General features: G+C 41.0%; 2 protein-coding genes across 2 annotated transcripts; both read right to left on the reverse strand.

The window, feature by feature from the left end:
• PCDHB8 (protocadherin beta 8) lies at positions 1 to 3,863 on the reverse strand. Its single transcript, XM_004092880.3, has one exon. It carries the CDS (start codon positions 2,838 to 2,840, stop codon positions 432 to 434), a length of 2,409 nt encoding a protein of 802 aa, XP_004092928.2. The 5' UTR covers positions 2,841 to 3,863; the 3' UTR covers positions 1 to 431.
• Positions 3,864 to 5,717: 1,854 nt separating this feature from the next.
• PCDHB7 (protocadherin beta 7) lies at positions 5,718 to 10,054 on the reverse strand. Its single transcript, XM_004092885.3, has one exon. It carries the CDS (start codon positions 8,365 to 8,367, stop codon positions 5,980 to 5,982), a length of 2,388 nt encoding a protein of 795 aa, XP_004092933.2. The 5' UTR covers positions 8,368 to 10,054; the 3' UTR covers positions 5,718 to 5,979.
• Between the last annotated feature and the right edge of the window lie 8,188 nt (positions 10,055 to 18,242).

Below are 18,242 nucleotides of genomic sequence, written 5' to 3' on the forward strand. Positions count from 1 at the left end.
GCCAAGTTACCTTTCTAAGCCTCAGTTTTCTCATATTTAAAAAAGGGGATAATATGTCAACTCCCTTAGGATATGGGGAAACATTTAAAAGGCAATAAATGTAAAACATTCTCTACACCACTTTTAACTAAATTTTAGCTAGATTAGAAATAAAAAAATAAAGGCTTAAAAAGATCAGTTACATTAATTTCTTCACTTCAGATCTGTGCATTTTACTATGTACATTTTAATTAAAAGTGCACTGTTAAAGAATTATGATTAGAGTCCACTGGATATACTAATGAAGAGAAGATGAGTATCATTTTTTAAAACAGTGAAAACAAGACAAATACTATGGGCAAATTTAGTGTAATTTAAAATTTATGCTATGTTGACAGAAAACAATTACTTTGAATTGATCATAAAAATTAAAATATATAATATGAAAACAATTACTTTAACTGAAGGCTGAAACCAAAGCCATCCCTAAAGTTAGAGTTTTCTTCCATTTCTGGCCCAAAAGAATGGCCCTGAATATTAGGTAATACTGGTTTCAGGAACTGGAACTCATTCGTCCCTGAGCCTCCCGCCAGGCACACCTCGTACTGATGATAGTTCTGAGACAGGCTCCCGGTGCCGCTCACGTCCACCAGATGTCCTGGAAAGGGGCCCTCAGGCACCCAGCAGCGACCCACTGAGGCCGCCTTGCTCCTCCTGCACAGCCGCACCGCCACGAACAGGAGCACCGAAAAGAGGAAGAGCGAAGACACCGAGGCCAACGCCACCACCAGGTAGATGGTGACCGAGTCGGCCTGGGCCTGGGCCGGGGCCGCCTCCGGGAGAGGCAGGTAGGGCTGGGAGAAGCCGTCCACCAGGAGCACGTGCAGCGTGGCGGTGGCCGAGCGCGGAGGCTCACCATTGTCCTTGACCAGCACCACCAGCCTGTGCTTTGCCGCGTCGTGCTCGCTCAGCAGCCTGGCGGTGCGCACCTCGCCATTGTGCGCCCACACGCCGAACAGCCCGGGCTCCGTGGCCTTGAGCAGCTGGTACGACAGCCAGGCGTTCTGGCCCGAGTCGCCGTCCACCGCCACCACCTTGGTCACTAGGTAGCCCAGCTCGGCCGCCCGGGGCACCAGCTCGGTGCAGGGCGCGGAGCCGTTTTGCAGCGGGTACAGCACGAAGGGCGAGTTGTCGTTGGCGTCCAGCACCAGCACGCGCACCAGCGCCTCGCTGCTCAGCGCCGGGGAGCCGCGGTCTGTGGCGCCCACGCGAAACTCGAAAGCCTGCAGGGCCTCGTAGTCCAGCGAGATGAGGGCAAACAGGTGGCCGTTGTCTGCGTTGATGGAGACCAGGGAGGCGAGGGGCAGGTGCGGGTCCTGGGGCGGCAACAGAGAGTAGGTGACCTGGGCGTTGGTGCCTGAGTCTCTGTCTGTGGCGCTGACGCTGCCGATGTGCAGGGAGGGGCTGTTGTTCTCGCGGACGAACAGGGTGTAGGAGGTTTGGGTGAAGGTGGGGGCGTTGTCATTGACGTCCGAGACCAGCACGGTCATGTTGAGGTGTGTTGTCAGCCTGGGTGTCCCCAAGTCAGTGATGGTGATAGTGACGTTGTACTCGGCTCTGCTTTCTCTGTCTAGTGGTGTCTCTGTTAGTAGGGTGTAAAAGTTCCCCACAGAAGATTTCAGGAGGAAGGGTAGATCCTCCTGAATGGAGCAACTTATTTTCCCATTTTCTCCTGAATCAAGATCTGAAACACTGAAAAGTGCAACCACAGTTTCAGGCTGGTTCTCAGGTATTGGGCTGGTAAATGCAGACATGGTAACTTCTGGGGCATGGTCATTCACATCCATCACTTGAATCAGAACGGTGCATTTTCCAGAAAAGCCTCCAGCATCTCTCGCCTCGATATTGACTTCATAGGACTGAAGTTTTTCGAAATCGAGTTGTTTTTTTAGTCGAATTTCTCCTGTCAAGAAATCGACATTAAAAGTTTTGCTTATCTCATCTGAAGCTTGGAAAAGTGAATAGGAAATCTCTCCGTTGACTCCTGTGTCTACATCCGTGGCAGAGACCTTCACAACCAGGAAGCCTACTGGACTGTCCTCAGAGATCTGCACCCTGTAGAAAGGCTGCTCAAATTCAGGAGCATTATCGTTGACATCCACAACTTCAATGTAGACCTGAGCAGTGCCAGATCTGGGCGGAGAGCCACCATCCAGTGCTGTGAGTGTTAACCTGAGCTCAGCTTCTTCCTCTCGGTCCAGCGCTTTGTCCAGCACCAGCTCTGGATATTTCCTTCCATCACTGCGTTTGCGGGTGAGGACCCGAAAATAGGAGTTGGGGCTGATTATATAGTTCTCAATATTGTTTTGGCCTACGTCTAAGTCTTCAGCATTCTTCAGAGGAAACGTAGTCCCAGGAGGACTGCTCTCTGACACTTTCACCAACATTTGTTTGTCCAGAAATACTGGAGAGTGGTCGTTTATGTCTATTACTTGTAGCTCAGCTTGAAAAAACTCGAAGGGACTCTCTAGCAACACTTGGAAACGTAGCACACAGGGCTCTGTGTGACCGCACAGATCCTCACGGTCCAATTTCTCATTCAGCAACAAATCCCCGGTCTCCTGATTGAGCTGCAAATGTAGTTTGTTCCCTCTGGAAACAACCCTAACCCCCCGCCTGGAGAATTCCCTCTGCTCCAGACCCAGGTCCTTTGCTAAACTGGTGACAAAGGAGCTGCCCTCAGTTTCCTCCACCACAGAATAGCGTCTAGGTTCCGCCGCGCCCGCCAGAGATAAGCCCAAAAGGAGAAAGGAAAAAAGGACTTGCCTTTGTCTGCAAATGAGCTTCCCGCTGGCCTCCATTGTTCTTGCTGGATTCAGCTTCCTGGGAGGACGGTTCTGTGGGAATGTAAAGTCCCCAGTATCTGAGGCTGTGGTTATTCCACAGCTACCTCAGAAATATTCCAGTGAGTAGTCCTCTCCAGAGGACCCCGCCGTCATCCCTTTGGCATCCAAGCTTCCTGCGGACTTCCAGGTTCTGCTGCTTTTTGCCAGTTAATGGAGCTGCAGCTGCCGTTCCGGTTTGTACGTTCTTATCCTGCAGCGCCACCATGCGTCCTCACAGGATCTTACATTTTGTGGGATGATGATAGATGTTAATATTCCCAACTCTGCCTGTATGTACCCTGGGACTATGTAAAGTTACACCACCACCGTTAATATCGCCGGACGTTACTGAGCAGACAACTGCCTGAAGGAGAAATTACATTAGTCTTTCAACAATGCTAACTGAGTTTTGGGCAAAAAAGGAAATATTTAGGTAACAGTCTAGCTTGGCAAAAAGAATTTCAAATATAGTTGTAGTTAACATGGGCAACATTTAGATCTTTATAGTTTTATTTCCATGAACCATAGGAATAATTAGTAGCTGTGAACCTCGAACAAATTATTTAATCTCTCTGCTTTAATTTCCTCATCTGTAAAATGAGGATAATAGTAGCACCTGCCACATAGGGCTGTTGTGAATTCCCCACCTTACACATGAGGAAACTGATTCAAAGAGAGATTAACCTTAAAAATAAACTATATACCCGGTACATGGCAATTTGATACCACCAGGTAGGTGACTCTGCATAAATCCATTGCTATAACTAGAAAAACACCTCAAAATTACATGGTAGAATAGTACAGGAACATGACTATCTCAGGTAGAGAAGTTATGTCAAACAGTGAAGGTAAACAAAGAAGGAAAGGCTGGAGAGCTTGTCTAAATAGAAACAAAATCTGTAACAGCAGTGGTGATTTTGTTTCTGGGGAAGTGTGTCCTTTTTTGTTACCTCTACTTCTCTTCTAATAGCATCAATTTTAAAAAGCTTTTATTTTGATATTTTTCATATCTCATAAAAGGAGAAGAGTAAAATTAACCTGCAATTACTCAGTACTAGCATCAACTATTATCAATGTCTTTCCATAATTCTTGACTCTATCCCTCCAACATCTTTACATTCCAGACAAACTGAATTTTCACCCACAAATACTTCATTATACATTTCTTTAAATGCATAATAACTTTAAGTGACTCTAAAAATAACCTTAAATACAATGCCATTATTATACCTAAAAAATTAAGTTAATATTACTTAATACCCATCTATATTCAAACTCTTCCAAGTGTTTCAAAGTCATTGCTGATGTTTGAATGAAGATCCAGACAAGATCCACACATTACATTTGATTGGTAGATCTCATAAGATCTTTCCTACTGTAGACTTCTCTCCTCCTGTTTTTCTTTTTCTTTTTTTCTTTTTTTTTTTTGAGACGGAGTCTCGCTCTGTTGCCCAGGCTGGAGTGCAGTGGCACGATCTGGGCTTACTGCAAGCTCCGCCTCCCGGGTTCACGCCATTCTCCTGCCTCAGCCTCTCCGAGTAGCTGGGACTACAGGCGCCCGCCACCAAGCCCGGCTAAATTTTTTGTATTTTTAGTAGAGACGGGGTTTCACCGTGGTCTCGATCTCCTGACCTCGTGATCCGCCCGCCTCGGCCTCCCAAAGTGCTGGGATTACAAGCGTGAGCCACCGCGCCCGGCCTCTCCTCCTGTTTTTCATGCCATTTATTTGTTGGAGAAATTAGATAATTTTACCCTAAGACCATGAAAGCATTTTAAGATTTTACTGCTGTGAGGTTTTCTTTGCCTTTAGATTCTATCCCACCAGTGATATATAGTAATACTACCTTTATTAGAGTTACCAGCACTAGTTTATAATATTTTCAGAACACAACCACGCAAAAATTATCTAGATATTTTAAAAATAAAAATCAGTTGTAAATTTTTATAAAAAACAGTGCTTCTCCTTAACTTCCGAGAATTTCTAAAAATTTAATGATCATCTATGTTTCTCTTTGATACTGTGCATTTAAAACTAACTACTCTTTTTCTTAAATTTTCCTGATTCAATAGTGCACTATAATTAATAGAAAACTTTCAAAAACAAACTTTCAAATCACGAAAATGTATTACAAATGTTAAGTATGGGTGACTGCAGAAAATCTACAATGTGAAGAAAATAATTAACTAATGATGCAATCAAAATTAGGTAATATTCCTACTCAGGACCATTAATCTTTTTTCTGGGAAATGAAAGTCATATGTTCTGAAGACAAGGAGAAGGCACAGGTTGCCCTTTCAATTTTGTTTTTCACTTGAGTTTGGACAGATCAGAGCATTAGTAATAATAGTTGAAAATTGACCCAGAAAAGCAGGACTTTTGGTGTATAAGAAAATAAAACCATAGATAAATATGTATATTATTATTTCTAAATATAGAAAAGATTGAACAGCAGTATAAATATGATAAAAGACTTCTCCTTAATTAGGCAGAAACTTGCCAGGTAATATCTAATGACAGAAAACAGTATGGAATTGGAGCAGGGTCACCGACCCAGAGTCAGACAGATCTAGGATGGATGCTCTGTTTTGTCACTTATTAGTTAGTGGACCTTAGTGAACTTACTGAATCTCTAAGACCATCTATTTGTTCATTCCTAAAATACCATGCCTCATATGCTTCTTCTCAGATTAAAAGTGTTAAAATAGCGTATGATGCATTAAAAGCATTTCTAAAAAATGCTTAAAAAGACACTCTACAGTTTATGCTTCTGAGACTAGGGTAGGTACACTCATACAGCATTCTAATCAACTCAGAAAGTCTCAGTAGAGATTGAAGACAATGGAAAGCAATTGAAAATATCTCAAACAAGACTTACATTTAATAGACTGTATATTAAGCATAATTGTTTGACATAAAACATTACACATATACATTTCATGCTTTGTGAAGGGTTCTTGGTACTAAATCAGGATCCTATTCTATGTATAGAAATTTATTTCTTGACTTCAAGAGTACATATTTGAAATGATGTAAAGACACTCCCTTACGGGCACCTCACAATAAGTTGCTAATCAGAAATGTATTCACAGACGCGGATTTAGTTTTCATTCTTTATCAGAAACCCAACTGATTCTGAAATGGGCGATTTTCTTCCACTTCCCTGCCTGTGCTCTGGGGTAGCAGGTTGGGGATAACTGGTTTCAGAAACTTGAACTCATTTGTCCCGGAACCTCCAGTCAGACACACCTCATACTGGTAGCTCTGGGACAGGGTTCCGGTGCCGCTCACGTCCACCAGATGTCCTGGAAGGAGGCCCTCGGGCACCGAGCAGCGACCCACCGAGGCCGCCCTGCTCCTCCTGCACAGCCGCACCGCCACGAACAGGAGCACCGAGAAGAGGAAGAGCAAAGACACCGAGGCCAACGCCACCACCAGGTAGACGGTGAGCGAGTCGGCCTGGGCCTGGGCTGGGGCCGCCTCAGGGAGAGGCAGGTAGGGCTGGGAGAAGCCGTCCACCAGGAGCACGTGCAGCGTGGCGGTGGCAGAGCGCGGAGGCTCGCCATTGTCCTTGACCAGCACCACCAGCCTGTGCTTGGCCACGTCGCGCTCGCTCAGCAGCCTGGCGGTGCGCACCTCGCCATTGTGCGCCCACACACAGAACAACTCGGGCTCCGTGGCCTTGAGCAGCTGGTACGACAGCCAGGCGTTCTGGCCCGAGTCGCCGTCCACCGCCACCACCTTGGTCACCAGGTAGCCCGGCTCGGCCGCCCGGGGCACCAGCTCGGTGCAGGGCGCGGAGCCGTTTTGCAGCGGGTACAGCACGAAGGGCGAATTGTCGTTGGCGTCCAGCACCCGCACGCGCACCAGCGCCTCGCTGCTCAGCGCCGGGGAGCCGCGGTCTGTGGCGCCCACGTGGAACTCGAACGCCTGCAGGGCCTCGTAGTCCAGCGACCTGAGGGCGAACAGGTGGCCGTTGTCTGCGTTGATGGAGACCAGGGAGGCGAGGGGCAGGTGCGAGTCCTGGGGCGGCAGCAGCGAGTAGGTGATCTGGGCGTTGGTGCCTGAGTCTCTGTCTGTGGCGCTGACGCTGCCGATGTGCAGGGCGGGGCTGTTGTTCTCGCGGACGAACAGGGTGTAGGAGGTTTGGGTGAAGGCGGGGGCGTTGTCATTGACGTCAGAGACAAGCACGGTTATGTTGTACTCTGTTTTCAGCCTGGGTGTCCCCAAGTCGGTGACGGTGATGGTGATGTGGTACTCAGTGTTCCTCTCTCGATCCAAAGGTTTCTCTGCTACCAGAGTATAGAAGTTCTCTACAGATGGCTTCAGGATGAAGGGGAGATCTTCCTGGATGGAGCACACTGTCTTTCCATTGTTCCCGGAATCTCTGTCTCTAATCCTAAAAACAGCCACGACTGTCTCGGGTGAGTTTTCTTCAACTGGGCTAGTAAGTGAAGACAGGAGCAGCTGGGGTCGATTATCGTTTATATCTGTTACCTCAACCACCACAGTGCATTTTCCAGAAAGCCCGCCGCCATCTTTGGCCTGAATAGTTAATGTGTAAGTTTGAATTGCCTCATAGTCCAATTCCGCTTTAAGATGAAGATTGCCAGATGTTGGATTGATTTGAAACGTTTTGAGAATTCTTTCAGTGGCATAAGAAAATGCATAGGCTATTTCCCCATTACTTCCGGTATCTAAATCTCTGGCTGACACGGAGACAACCATGGAACCAACGGGGCTATTTTCGGGCACCTGCACCTTGTAGAGCGACCGCACAAAATCAGGGGCGTTGTCATTTATGTCTAGAACCAGGATGCGCACGAGGGCGGTCCCTGATCTAGGAGGAGAGCCGCCATCTAAAGCGGTGAGGGTTAAACTGAACTCTGGTATCTCTTCCCGATCCAGCACTTGATTCAGCACCAATTCGGGATAGATATTCCCCTCCCCGCTATCATGGACATTAATATGGAAGTAGGCATTGGGGCTGATGGTGTAGTTACTCAGGCTGTTGGTTCCAACATCTGAATCCTGCGCACTCTCTAGGAGAAATGCCGCCCCTGGCGTGGTACTTTCTAATATTTTCAAGGAAATCTCTCTGTCTAGAAATACTGGAGAGTGATCATTGATGTCTCTGACCCATAGTTCAGCACGGAAAATCTGAAAAGGTTTTTCCAATAACAACTGGAAAGGCAGCACACAGGGCTCTCTGGGGCCACACAGTTCCTCTCGGTCCAATTTCTCATTTAGAAGTAAATCACCAGTAAGCGAACTGAGCAGTAAAAATTGCATGTTCTGGTCTGAAACAATTCTAGTTCCCCGGGCTCTCAGTTCCCCTACCCCTAACCCTAGGTCTTTTGCCAAGTTGGTAAGAAAGGTGCCTCTCTCGGTTTCCTCCGCCACAAAATACTGAAGCGGTTCGGCGCCAGCCCAAGACATCCCCAGAAATACACAAAGAAATAAGACTTGCCTTTTCTGCACAGCACGCTCCACTCTGGCCTCCATTCTTCCTTGGATCAGTCTTTCAAAATGACTTCCACTCAGCCTCCAGCGGCTCTCACAAATGGCAGCAGCCGAATCCTTTGAAATGAGCTGAATAATAGCAATGTTTGTGGGGAAGGATCCTCACTTTACCCCAATTCCTATTACCACCGTTTCCTTTCCTATGCTTTTCTCTTCAGATTTCCTCTTTACTCTGGAATCTGTAACACCCTTTCTTTGTGAAGTTATTTTTCTCTCTCTTTTTAGCCAGCAGCGCCACCTTGCGTTTTGTGGATGTTATTCCCGTTATCAAGACCAGAACAAAAAGATGGCGGATTGAAGGAATTCTGCAACAAGAATGATTTGTCCCCGGTATCTTTGCTGTTTCATTCCATCTTTATCCTCGAATGGTCACAGTAATGCTAGTAAGTAATAGCTGATGTCGTTTTCCCCTGTGATAATCTGGATTCGTAGAAGAATTAATTTATTGTCTTCTTAAATCTAGGGGCATGAAACTAAACTCTGACTCCCCACCGAAATCCTAAGAAAACTTCCTATTTTAAAAATGAATAGTAAAAAATATATATGAGAAAATGAAGCCTCCTCCTTGAAGTCAACAAATATTGGTTGGGGACATTTTATTTATTTGTAAAGTATTTAACAATAATAATGTGAATATGGCAGAATAATTGACCTTTTTCCAATTTCTTGTGAATTAAACAATTATTCCACTTTCCAGGTCTTAACTCTTTACCCGTGATACTTCTTGGAACACTTTCTGCCTCCCCCAAACCCAACCTTCATCCTTCACCTGCTTTAGGTATTACATAGAAATTATTGTTCATCTATAATTTCAGTGGCTAGAATCTCCAATATCCAATGAATATTCTTAAAATTAGTAGTAGCAAGTTGGTCAATCTTGCATTTGTGGAAGTGTTTCTAGCATTTCATCTTCAAATATGATGGTTGATCTCAATTTGGGGTAAATATTCCTTTTTTGAATCAAGAAAGTTTTCTTTTTATTCTTTCATATTTTGAAGTGATTTTTGATAGCTGTTGAAATAATACATTTATTCTTTAGTTTCTAAATTATTGAGTTATTGATATAAATGACATTTAACCATAATGTATTATTGTTTTAGTGCACAGGTAGATATGATGTGTCAACATGGTTTCAGGATTTTTCTAGTTAATGTTGTTTTCCTAGTGGGTGTTTGCCTTTTATGGCTTTGGTATTAAACTATTATACTGGCATCGTAGAATGTGTTAAGGAGCTTTTTATCTATTTTATACAATAGTTTTAATAATTATATTATTATATGTTTCTACATGCTTAATTCCAGCTTGCTTTTTAAACTGGTTGGGTTTGGTGACTTCACTTGCAGTAGATCAGTGACTACCATTTACATTTTACCTTTGGTTATTAATCGGTTCAGGTTTTGTATTTTTAAGTAACTTGCATTTTATTTTGAAAATCATTTTATCTAGTTTGCAAATTTCTTGGCATTGTTTTCATTGTGTTATTTACCTTTAATTGTATCCCTATTTTTATTAGTGATGTTTAGCATTTTAACTCCTTTTTATTCTTGGTGAGACTTGCAAGAGCTCTACTTTACTGATATTTTGAAATGCATTTTTTTCGAAATAATATATGACCTTGGTCCAAAATTAAATAGCACTAAGAGGCTTGTTCTGCCCTTTTCCTCCTCACTTTTCTTAGTTCCCCTCCTAAGAGGTAGCCATTTTAAAACTCTTTTAGTTATCTCTTCGGTCACTAATCTGTTTTCTGATATATTTTGATTAATTAATTTTAGAAATTATCAATTGACTCTTTATTATGTTAGATTACTTTTTAGGTATTTTAGATTTTCTTCTACTTACTACATATTGGGAACATTATTGTGTATTAATTATATTTTCTTTTTCAATTTTTTCATGAAGTTATCAATTGTCTTGCCTTTTCATTTACTTGATTTTTTTATCCCTATCACTTATTCATCCCACAGATACAATTGCCTGTCAGTACAATTTTCCCCATAGTCATTTCCGTTCCTCCTGAGACTTCAATTTTTCTTTAAATTGGGTAGTTGCTTGCTATGCCTACTGCACAGCTATCATTCTGGATTTTTTCTTTGCTGTCATTCTTGGAATACTTTGCCTTTTATTCTGGATGTGTTTGCTATTTCTGGGATTTTATAACTTGCCCTTTTTCAGTTTACTCTATGGCATTACTAGATCACATCCTCCAATAGGTTCACATGATTGAAAAGATGATACAATGTTAAGAGAATTGCTAATGATATCCTTCAAAATCCCTGTCTCTTGAGTCAAACAACTCGTTACTGGACTAGTTGTTCATTATGCCTGAGACTCAGTTGTCATCCTGGGATCATCCTTCAACACCACCTGGAGATTCATTTCACTTCTGTCCTGTTTTGGATCTTCTAGTTTCTGTTTCTTCTGTCTTCTCCTGTCTTGAATTAGGTTCTCATTTTGATAGATATCTTCCAGTAGTTTTCAGAGAAGGATGTTTCAGAGTTTAACGTTTTTGTGATCTTAAATGTACTAAAATGTCTTTATTCTACCCTCAAACTTGATTAGTAGTTTGACTAAGTATAGAGTTTTAGGTTGAAAATAATTTTTCTTCTGAATTTTTGTTTTATCAATGAGCTTTCCAAACCAATCTGTTTGCTAAGAAGTCTAAAGCTAATCTTCTTTCTTCTCTCTATATGTCACCTACATTTTTATTTTTCATTGTAGTGTTTTGTCATTGTCCCAAGCACTTTAAAATTAACCAATTATATGTTTTGGTTTGGGGTTATTTTCCATCCACTGTACAGTAAAATTGATGAGACATTTCATCTAGGAAACTAATTTCCTCCTGCTCTTAGAAATCTCCTTAAATTATTTCATTAATAATCCAACTCCCATTCCTTAGAATTTCTATAATTCAGGTGTTAGACCTCTGGTACGGTTCTCTAATTTCTTTATTTTTTTCTCTCCTACTTGCCATTTTAAAATATTTTTGCAGTATTTTCTAGAACATTTTCTGAAGTTTATCTTCAAGCCCTTATATTGAGATTTTTATTTCTTTATTGGGTTGGTATTTTCCTAGACCTTTCTCTTTCATTTAAAGAGCTCTCTTTTGGACTTATTTCTTAGATGCAATAACTTCTTTTTTCATCTGATGATATTAATAATCGCTTTTCCCCCAAGTTTTCTTCTTGCTGCAGACTTTCCATTTTCTCCAAGTTACCTTTTTACTCTTTGCTTTTCTTTAACTTCTGTATGCCCTTTCAGAAACTTTCTTCATGTGTTTGCTCTTAATTTAGTTTGGGAGACTACAGAGCTGAGTGATGGCTCTGAGTAGGTTGGTAATGCTTGTCCACCTTGATTTTTCATTCTAAAGTGAACTGGGAGCACTGATGGATGGGGAAACCTCAGTGTCAGTGTGATTAGGTCTTTCCAGTTGGACTGGCCAGGTTACCACACTCTTTAAAATCCCCTATCCAAAAGGAAAAGATATAGATTGAAAAAGGTGAAGGATTAAGTGGGCAAAGAGGAGTACAGTTTTGCATCAGGATAGGCTAAGTTATGCTTCAACACGAAACAACTTCCCCAAATCTCAACACAATGAAAGTTGGTTTCTTCCACCCTGGCTAACACAGTGAAACCCCTTCTCTACTAAAAATACAAGACATTAGCCGGGTGTGGTGGCGGGCGCCTGTAGTCCCAGCTACTCGGGGAGGCTGAGGCAGGAGAATGGCGTGAACCCGGGAGGCGGAGTGAGTCGAGATGCAGTGAGCCGAGATTGCGCCACTGCACTCCAGCCTGGACGGAGCAAGACTCCGTCTCAAAAAAAAAAAAAAAAAGAAAGTTGATTTCTCTTTTTTTTTTTTTTTTTTTTTTTTTAGACGGAGTCTTGCTCTGTCACCCAGGCTGGAGTGCAGTGGCGCGATCTCGGCTCACTGCAAGCTCCGCCTCCAGGGTTCACGCCATTCTCCTGCCTCAGCCTCTCCGAGTAGCTGGGACTACAGGCGCCCGCCACCACGCCCGGCTAATTTTTTGTATTTTTGGTAGAGACGGGGTTTCACCGTGGTCTCGATCTCCTGACCTCATTATCCGCCCGCCTCGGCCTCCCAAAGTGCTGGGATTACAAGCGTGAGCCACCGCGCCCGGCCAGATTTCTTTCTTATACTATATATCCTATACAGTTCAGCCTGGGGCCCTCCTTACAGCAGTCAGTCAAGGATCTAAACTTGTGGAGATTCCATCTTCACATATACTTCCGTGATCACTGTAGTGGGAAAAGAAAATGTGTTAAACTGTGCCTCCAAAAACTTCAGCCCAGAACGGATATATGTTACTTCTCACATTTTATTAGCCAAAGGAAATTACATGGCTACACATAATTTTAAACAGAAATAGAATTGAAATTCTACCATATGTCCAAGAAGGGGAGAACCAAAATATTTGTAATTGGTTCTAATGACTATCACAGCATTTTAACAATCAACCAGAATTCAATATTTAGATGGTTACTTACTTTTGCTACCCATATTACCCATGCCCTCCATTTTGTTGGCAGAACCTCTCATATAATAACCCTCCTTTTTGCACTCATCAGAAAATAAAACTCCAGACTTATGTTAGCGTCAAGGAGGTAGGTAGGTTACTCAGTGACTGGAATGGGGAAATGTGATTTAACTGCTAGAGATTTAACTGCTTTACAGGGATCTTTAACACAATCCTTCTTATTTGGCATGAGCAACTAGGATTGACATTTCAGATGCCTCTATATGTCCAACCATCTAAACAGAATTTATTCTAGTCCCACAGTCTGAACAGGATTGATTCTCAGCTCTTCCCACTTCACAACTGGTAGTTGATTTGTCAGATCTACTAAATCATTCATCTGTTTTCCAACTTCTAAGAGTTTTCCCTGTTGTCTCCTACGTTATTCTCTTCATCCTTATTAAGTTTATGTTTCTGAAAATATCTGTTCACATTTTCTTAGTGCATTTTTAGAGGGAGCCAAATGAAAGGTGCATGTCTCATGCATCAATTATATATAGAACCTAAAATATCCTTCGCTTTTTGTTTAATTGGTCAAATATTATGTGGTTTTATTCTATTTAATCAATTTATGCTTTTATATTTTTAATTCATTCCTTTTATTTTCCTTATTTTTAAAAATTCTTGTTTTGATTCTTGAGTCATTTACTTTGTCCCTCTTTTCTCAATAAACCTTGATTTCTAAAATATGCATGTCTTACATTTTTCTCTATTTATCCTTATACTCTTACCTTAAATATCACTTTATTAAGGAAACTTCTTATATCAGCTAGAATTATATTCTATATAACTTATAGATCTATGTTCTATAGCAATTTAGCTTGAAGTTACAGATAAAGCCATAATAACAGTGACTTAAACAAAATATAAAAGAAGCCTAGTGGCTGAAATGCACTCCATGGCATCTGGGACCCAGTCTCATTCCATCATTGACTTGCTATCTTCAGGACATGGCCTTTACTTCATTGTCCAGTATAGCTGCCTAATAACCAGTCATTACATCCGCATTCATGCCAACAAAAAGAGGAAGGAAAGGGTGTGCTTTCATTTTTTTAAAAGATTATTTCCATAAGGTACTCCATGGCATTTGTGCTTTTATCTCACAGCTTACAATGTGGTTACAAGATGACACCTGGCAAGAGAGGTTGAAGAATATAATCTACAGCTCACATACCTACATAAGCAGCTAAAATCAGATGTATATTAGTAATAAATAAGGGGAGAATGTATATTTGGGTTAAAGTAGCCATCTATATCATACCCACTTAGACCTGACCTATTGCCCCAACTGCCCACTAGGAACAGATAGGGTCAAAAAAGTTATCCAATTCAGAGCAGTTATTAAAGGAACATATGACTGTCTCTTTCCATATTGGCAGTGTGGCTTGTAGCCAAAATAATTACTGTTCCACCGAAAGCTAAGCCCAGGAAGCAATAGAGAAATTAATTCAAGTGCTAGGACAAGGCCTTTTGAACAAACAATGTTTCCCCAGTGTGCTATTGGAAAATGCCATCCATTCCTACTTCATTTTATAAATTTTTTTAAAATTCAGGGTCTAGAAAGCTTAAAACTCCATTTTCCAGACTTCTTAGAATTATTATTCTGGATGTAAATTAGGTTTTACCAATGAGATTCCTTCACGTGAGCCTTAGAATACAGGCAAAGGTTGTCTCCCACTGTTCACCAATAAAGTCAGAAAGATATGAATGCTTGCAGCTAAGTCAGCATTCCTCTGTCTAGCCATCACCTTCTTAGGGAACTGGAGACCACTGTGGCATCCAGACACTCTGTGCAAGTGTGCAGCCATCAGTTTTGGAGGTGGGAGAGGGCACTGTGGGAGCAACAGTTTTGGTAGTAGCAGTAGCATCTTCCTGATTCCTGTGCTGCAGCTGTGGTCATATGCCTTCAAAACCTTTTCAGTGCTGACTCTCTTATTTCTGCTTGTCCAGTTCTTCCAGTGATTTTATATAAGCATCTAAGTCCTTGTAGCTGATATCTTTTTTGGTTTTGGTTAGAGACACACAGAGTGGTTTTTGGTTTTTTGTCCTGAACTCTGAATAATTCATCCAAACTCAAAATTTTATTCCTTCACTCAAATTATAAGTAATAGGAGCCTCTTGATTAGAGTTTGTAAAAGAAAAAAACTGTAAAACATAAAATCATCAAGCCTTTAAGGCACTAGTCCCTTAATCTAACACAACTTAGTTTAAGAATAGGGGAGAATAAAAAGTTTCAGATGTACTCCTGCGAGACTAAGGATAAAAGTGTTTGATAAATTTGATGTATATCTTTTTTAAAAAGCAGAACATGGTCTGAAGGTGAATAAAAATCTTTCATCCTCCCTTCATGTGTAACACTATAAGTCAAAATTAGTTTTAAAAATGTATTATTTGTAAAGAAATAAGAAAGGGCTCAACATCACATTATAAATTTAAAAAAATGAAAGCTGGGTCACATATTTTAAATGACATATTGTTAGGTGAACAAAGCAAGTATCAAATACTTTAAATAATAAGTGGGCATTTTATAAAAAAGAAATAAAATATTTTGTTATCATATTTAGGCTTACTAAGCCAGATAAAATAACAGACTGAAATTTATTTATTACTTTATTCAATACTCATTCACCTATATTTATTTCAATACAGCCATGTGCTGCATAATGACTTTTGGTCAACCATGGATGGCATATACAATGGTGGTCCTGTAAGATCATAATGGAGCTGAAAAATTTTTGTTGCCTAGTGATGCCATACCTATAGTAATGTCATAGTGCAATGCATTATCTGTTCTATGTTTAGATACACAAACACTAACCATTGTGTTATAAATTGTCTACAGTAGTCAGTATAGTAGTAACATGATATACAGGTTTGCAGCCTAGGAACAATAGGATATACTGGGTATCTAGGTGTGTATAGTAGGCTACATTATCTGGATTTGTGTAAGTACACTCTATGATGTTGGAGCAATAATGAAATTGCCTGATGACACAGCTTTCAGAATGTATTTCTGCTATTAAGCAATGAATGGCTGTGTATATATTTTTCTAAGCCCATAAGATAAAGAGCCCTCTTTGTGAAGAGAGTACTGTCTAGTGGAGAGGGGAGATTATTGATTGTCTGAGCCGAGTACTCAGTTGATGAAACATTGGATTCAATGGATTCAAAGGAAAAGTAGCCTAATTAATATATAATTGAAATGGTGGAAAAACGGAATCTTCAGGTTGAATAAACATTAGACAGAGCCTGTCATTTCTGAAAATGATAGTATCGATAATTCATATGACCCTCCTAAGGAAAACAAAATATAATGGACAAAACTTAAGAAAAAACTTCAAAACTAATGAAGAGCCAAAAACATAGTAGAAAATGGCAGAAAAAGCCCAATTTTTATGGAAGCCTGTAAGAGAGGGGTAAACAGAGTATCAGAACAACAAAACTTCTTATGCTCTCAGGGCATTTAAAAATATTTGTACACAGGCTTTGATCTGAAGCTATGTGGGATTAAAGAAATATAAATCAAGGCCCAGGTGTAACCACAATTGCAGCATATTATAGAAAGATCCTCTTCATATTAAGGGACCCCTCAGGGATACATCCATAATGTAAACACAGTGTAAACACCAGCAAATCTAAACCTGCCCTCAGCCTCCAACTCCAGGGAATTATATACAAGTCTCCCTGGTGTTCGTTTTTTTTTTTTTTTTTTTTTTTTTTTTTTTTTTTTTTTTTTGAGACGGAGTCTCGCTCTGTCACCCAGGCTGGAGTGCAGTGGCGCGATCTCGGCTCACTGCAAGCTCCGCCTCCCAGGTTCACGCCATTCTCCTGCCTCAGCCTTTCCGAGTAGCTGGGACTACAGGCGCCCGCCACCACGCCCAGCTAATTTTTTTTGTATTTTTAGTAGAGACGGGGTTTCACCGTGGTCTCAATCTCTGACCTCGTGATCCGCCCGCCTCGGCCTCCCAAAGTGCTGGGATTACAAGCGTGAGCCACCGCGCCCGGCCAAGTCTGCCTGGTGTTAAGCAGAGCAGAAGCAAAAGAAAAAAAACATGCCTGGGAAGTTGTATCTACATATTGGGTGTGTGTATGGTGTGTGTGTGTGTGTGTGTGTGTGTGTATTGAGATGGGGTCTTACTTTACTGCCTAGGTGAGTATAGAACTCCTGAGCTCAAGTGATCTTCTCACCTCAACCTCCTGAGTATCTCGGACTACAGGCCTACATCACTGCACGTGGCCCTCTTGTGTATTTGTATTTTGAATATACATAGGTTGAGATGCAAGGAACCTCAAGCCATTTAATTAATTTGTGATGGTCCACTATTGATAGTGTTTCCAATGTCCTGGCTGAAACAAATGAAAATCCATTTTGGGAGATGGAACGTGTGCAACCTAGGCTTTGTAGATACCCCACAAATAAATTTTCAAGGGCAATCAACCATGCACAACCTACAAAGAAACAAAGACATAACGAAAGAGAAGGAGCAGAAACAAAATAGAGTAGGTATAGGCCCACACAAACTTCAGATATTAGAACTATAAGGCAGATTTTAAAACAAAATATACTTACCATATATAAATAAATAAGTGATATACTTGAAAATATCTTCATGAACAGATTGAAAAGGCACGCTGAGTTCCAGGGAAAAGTAATGTGTAATTACCATAATCAAGACATAATCTGATAAAGATAATGAATTTCAAGGATAGAAAACAAGTTACCTACAGGTGAAGCAAACAGGTTTCAGACTTTCCCTGAGCAACATTTAATACCAAAGCAGAATGGAAATGTCTACAAGATTCTGAGGGAAATAAATTATGGCTCAATTATTTTACACATAGCCAAGCTGTTGCTCAAGTACAAAGACAACAATGCAGCAAACAGGAAAGAATTCATTAAACCTTGTGCTAGTACTGATGAATTCTTATTGAAAAAAATACTACTTAAGGATAAAAATCAAGTGACTTATAGATGACTGTAGAAACTATGATAGAAGAACTAATGTTATATTTAATGTCAACAAATCTTTGATGAAAAGAAAGTCCATTGAAAAATTTTATACCCAGCTAAATTGTATTTCTCAAGCATGTGAAAAAAATACAGCACCTATGAACTCTTATCTAAAGACTGACATCTGATGAAATCAAGCAAATCAAGAGATAAAACAACATAAATGATTCAGGTACAGGAAAACTAGCACAACATGACTGGCAGTAAGGACTGTATTTTACTCTAGTTTGAGCACACTAGTTTTTCTCAAATTTTTTCCTGAAACTTTATGTAAATGATAGAGGGCAAGGGTTTAAAATAAACAAAGCTATAA

This window comes from Nomascus leucogenys, chromosome 2, assembly GCF_006542625.1.
Source record: "Nomascus leucogenys isolate Asia chromosome 2, Asia_NLE_v1, whole genome shotgun sequence".
NCBI classification, from domain to species: Eukaryota; Metazoa; Chordata; class Mammalia; order Primates; family Hylobatidae; genus Nomascus; species Nomascus leucogenys.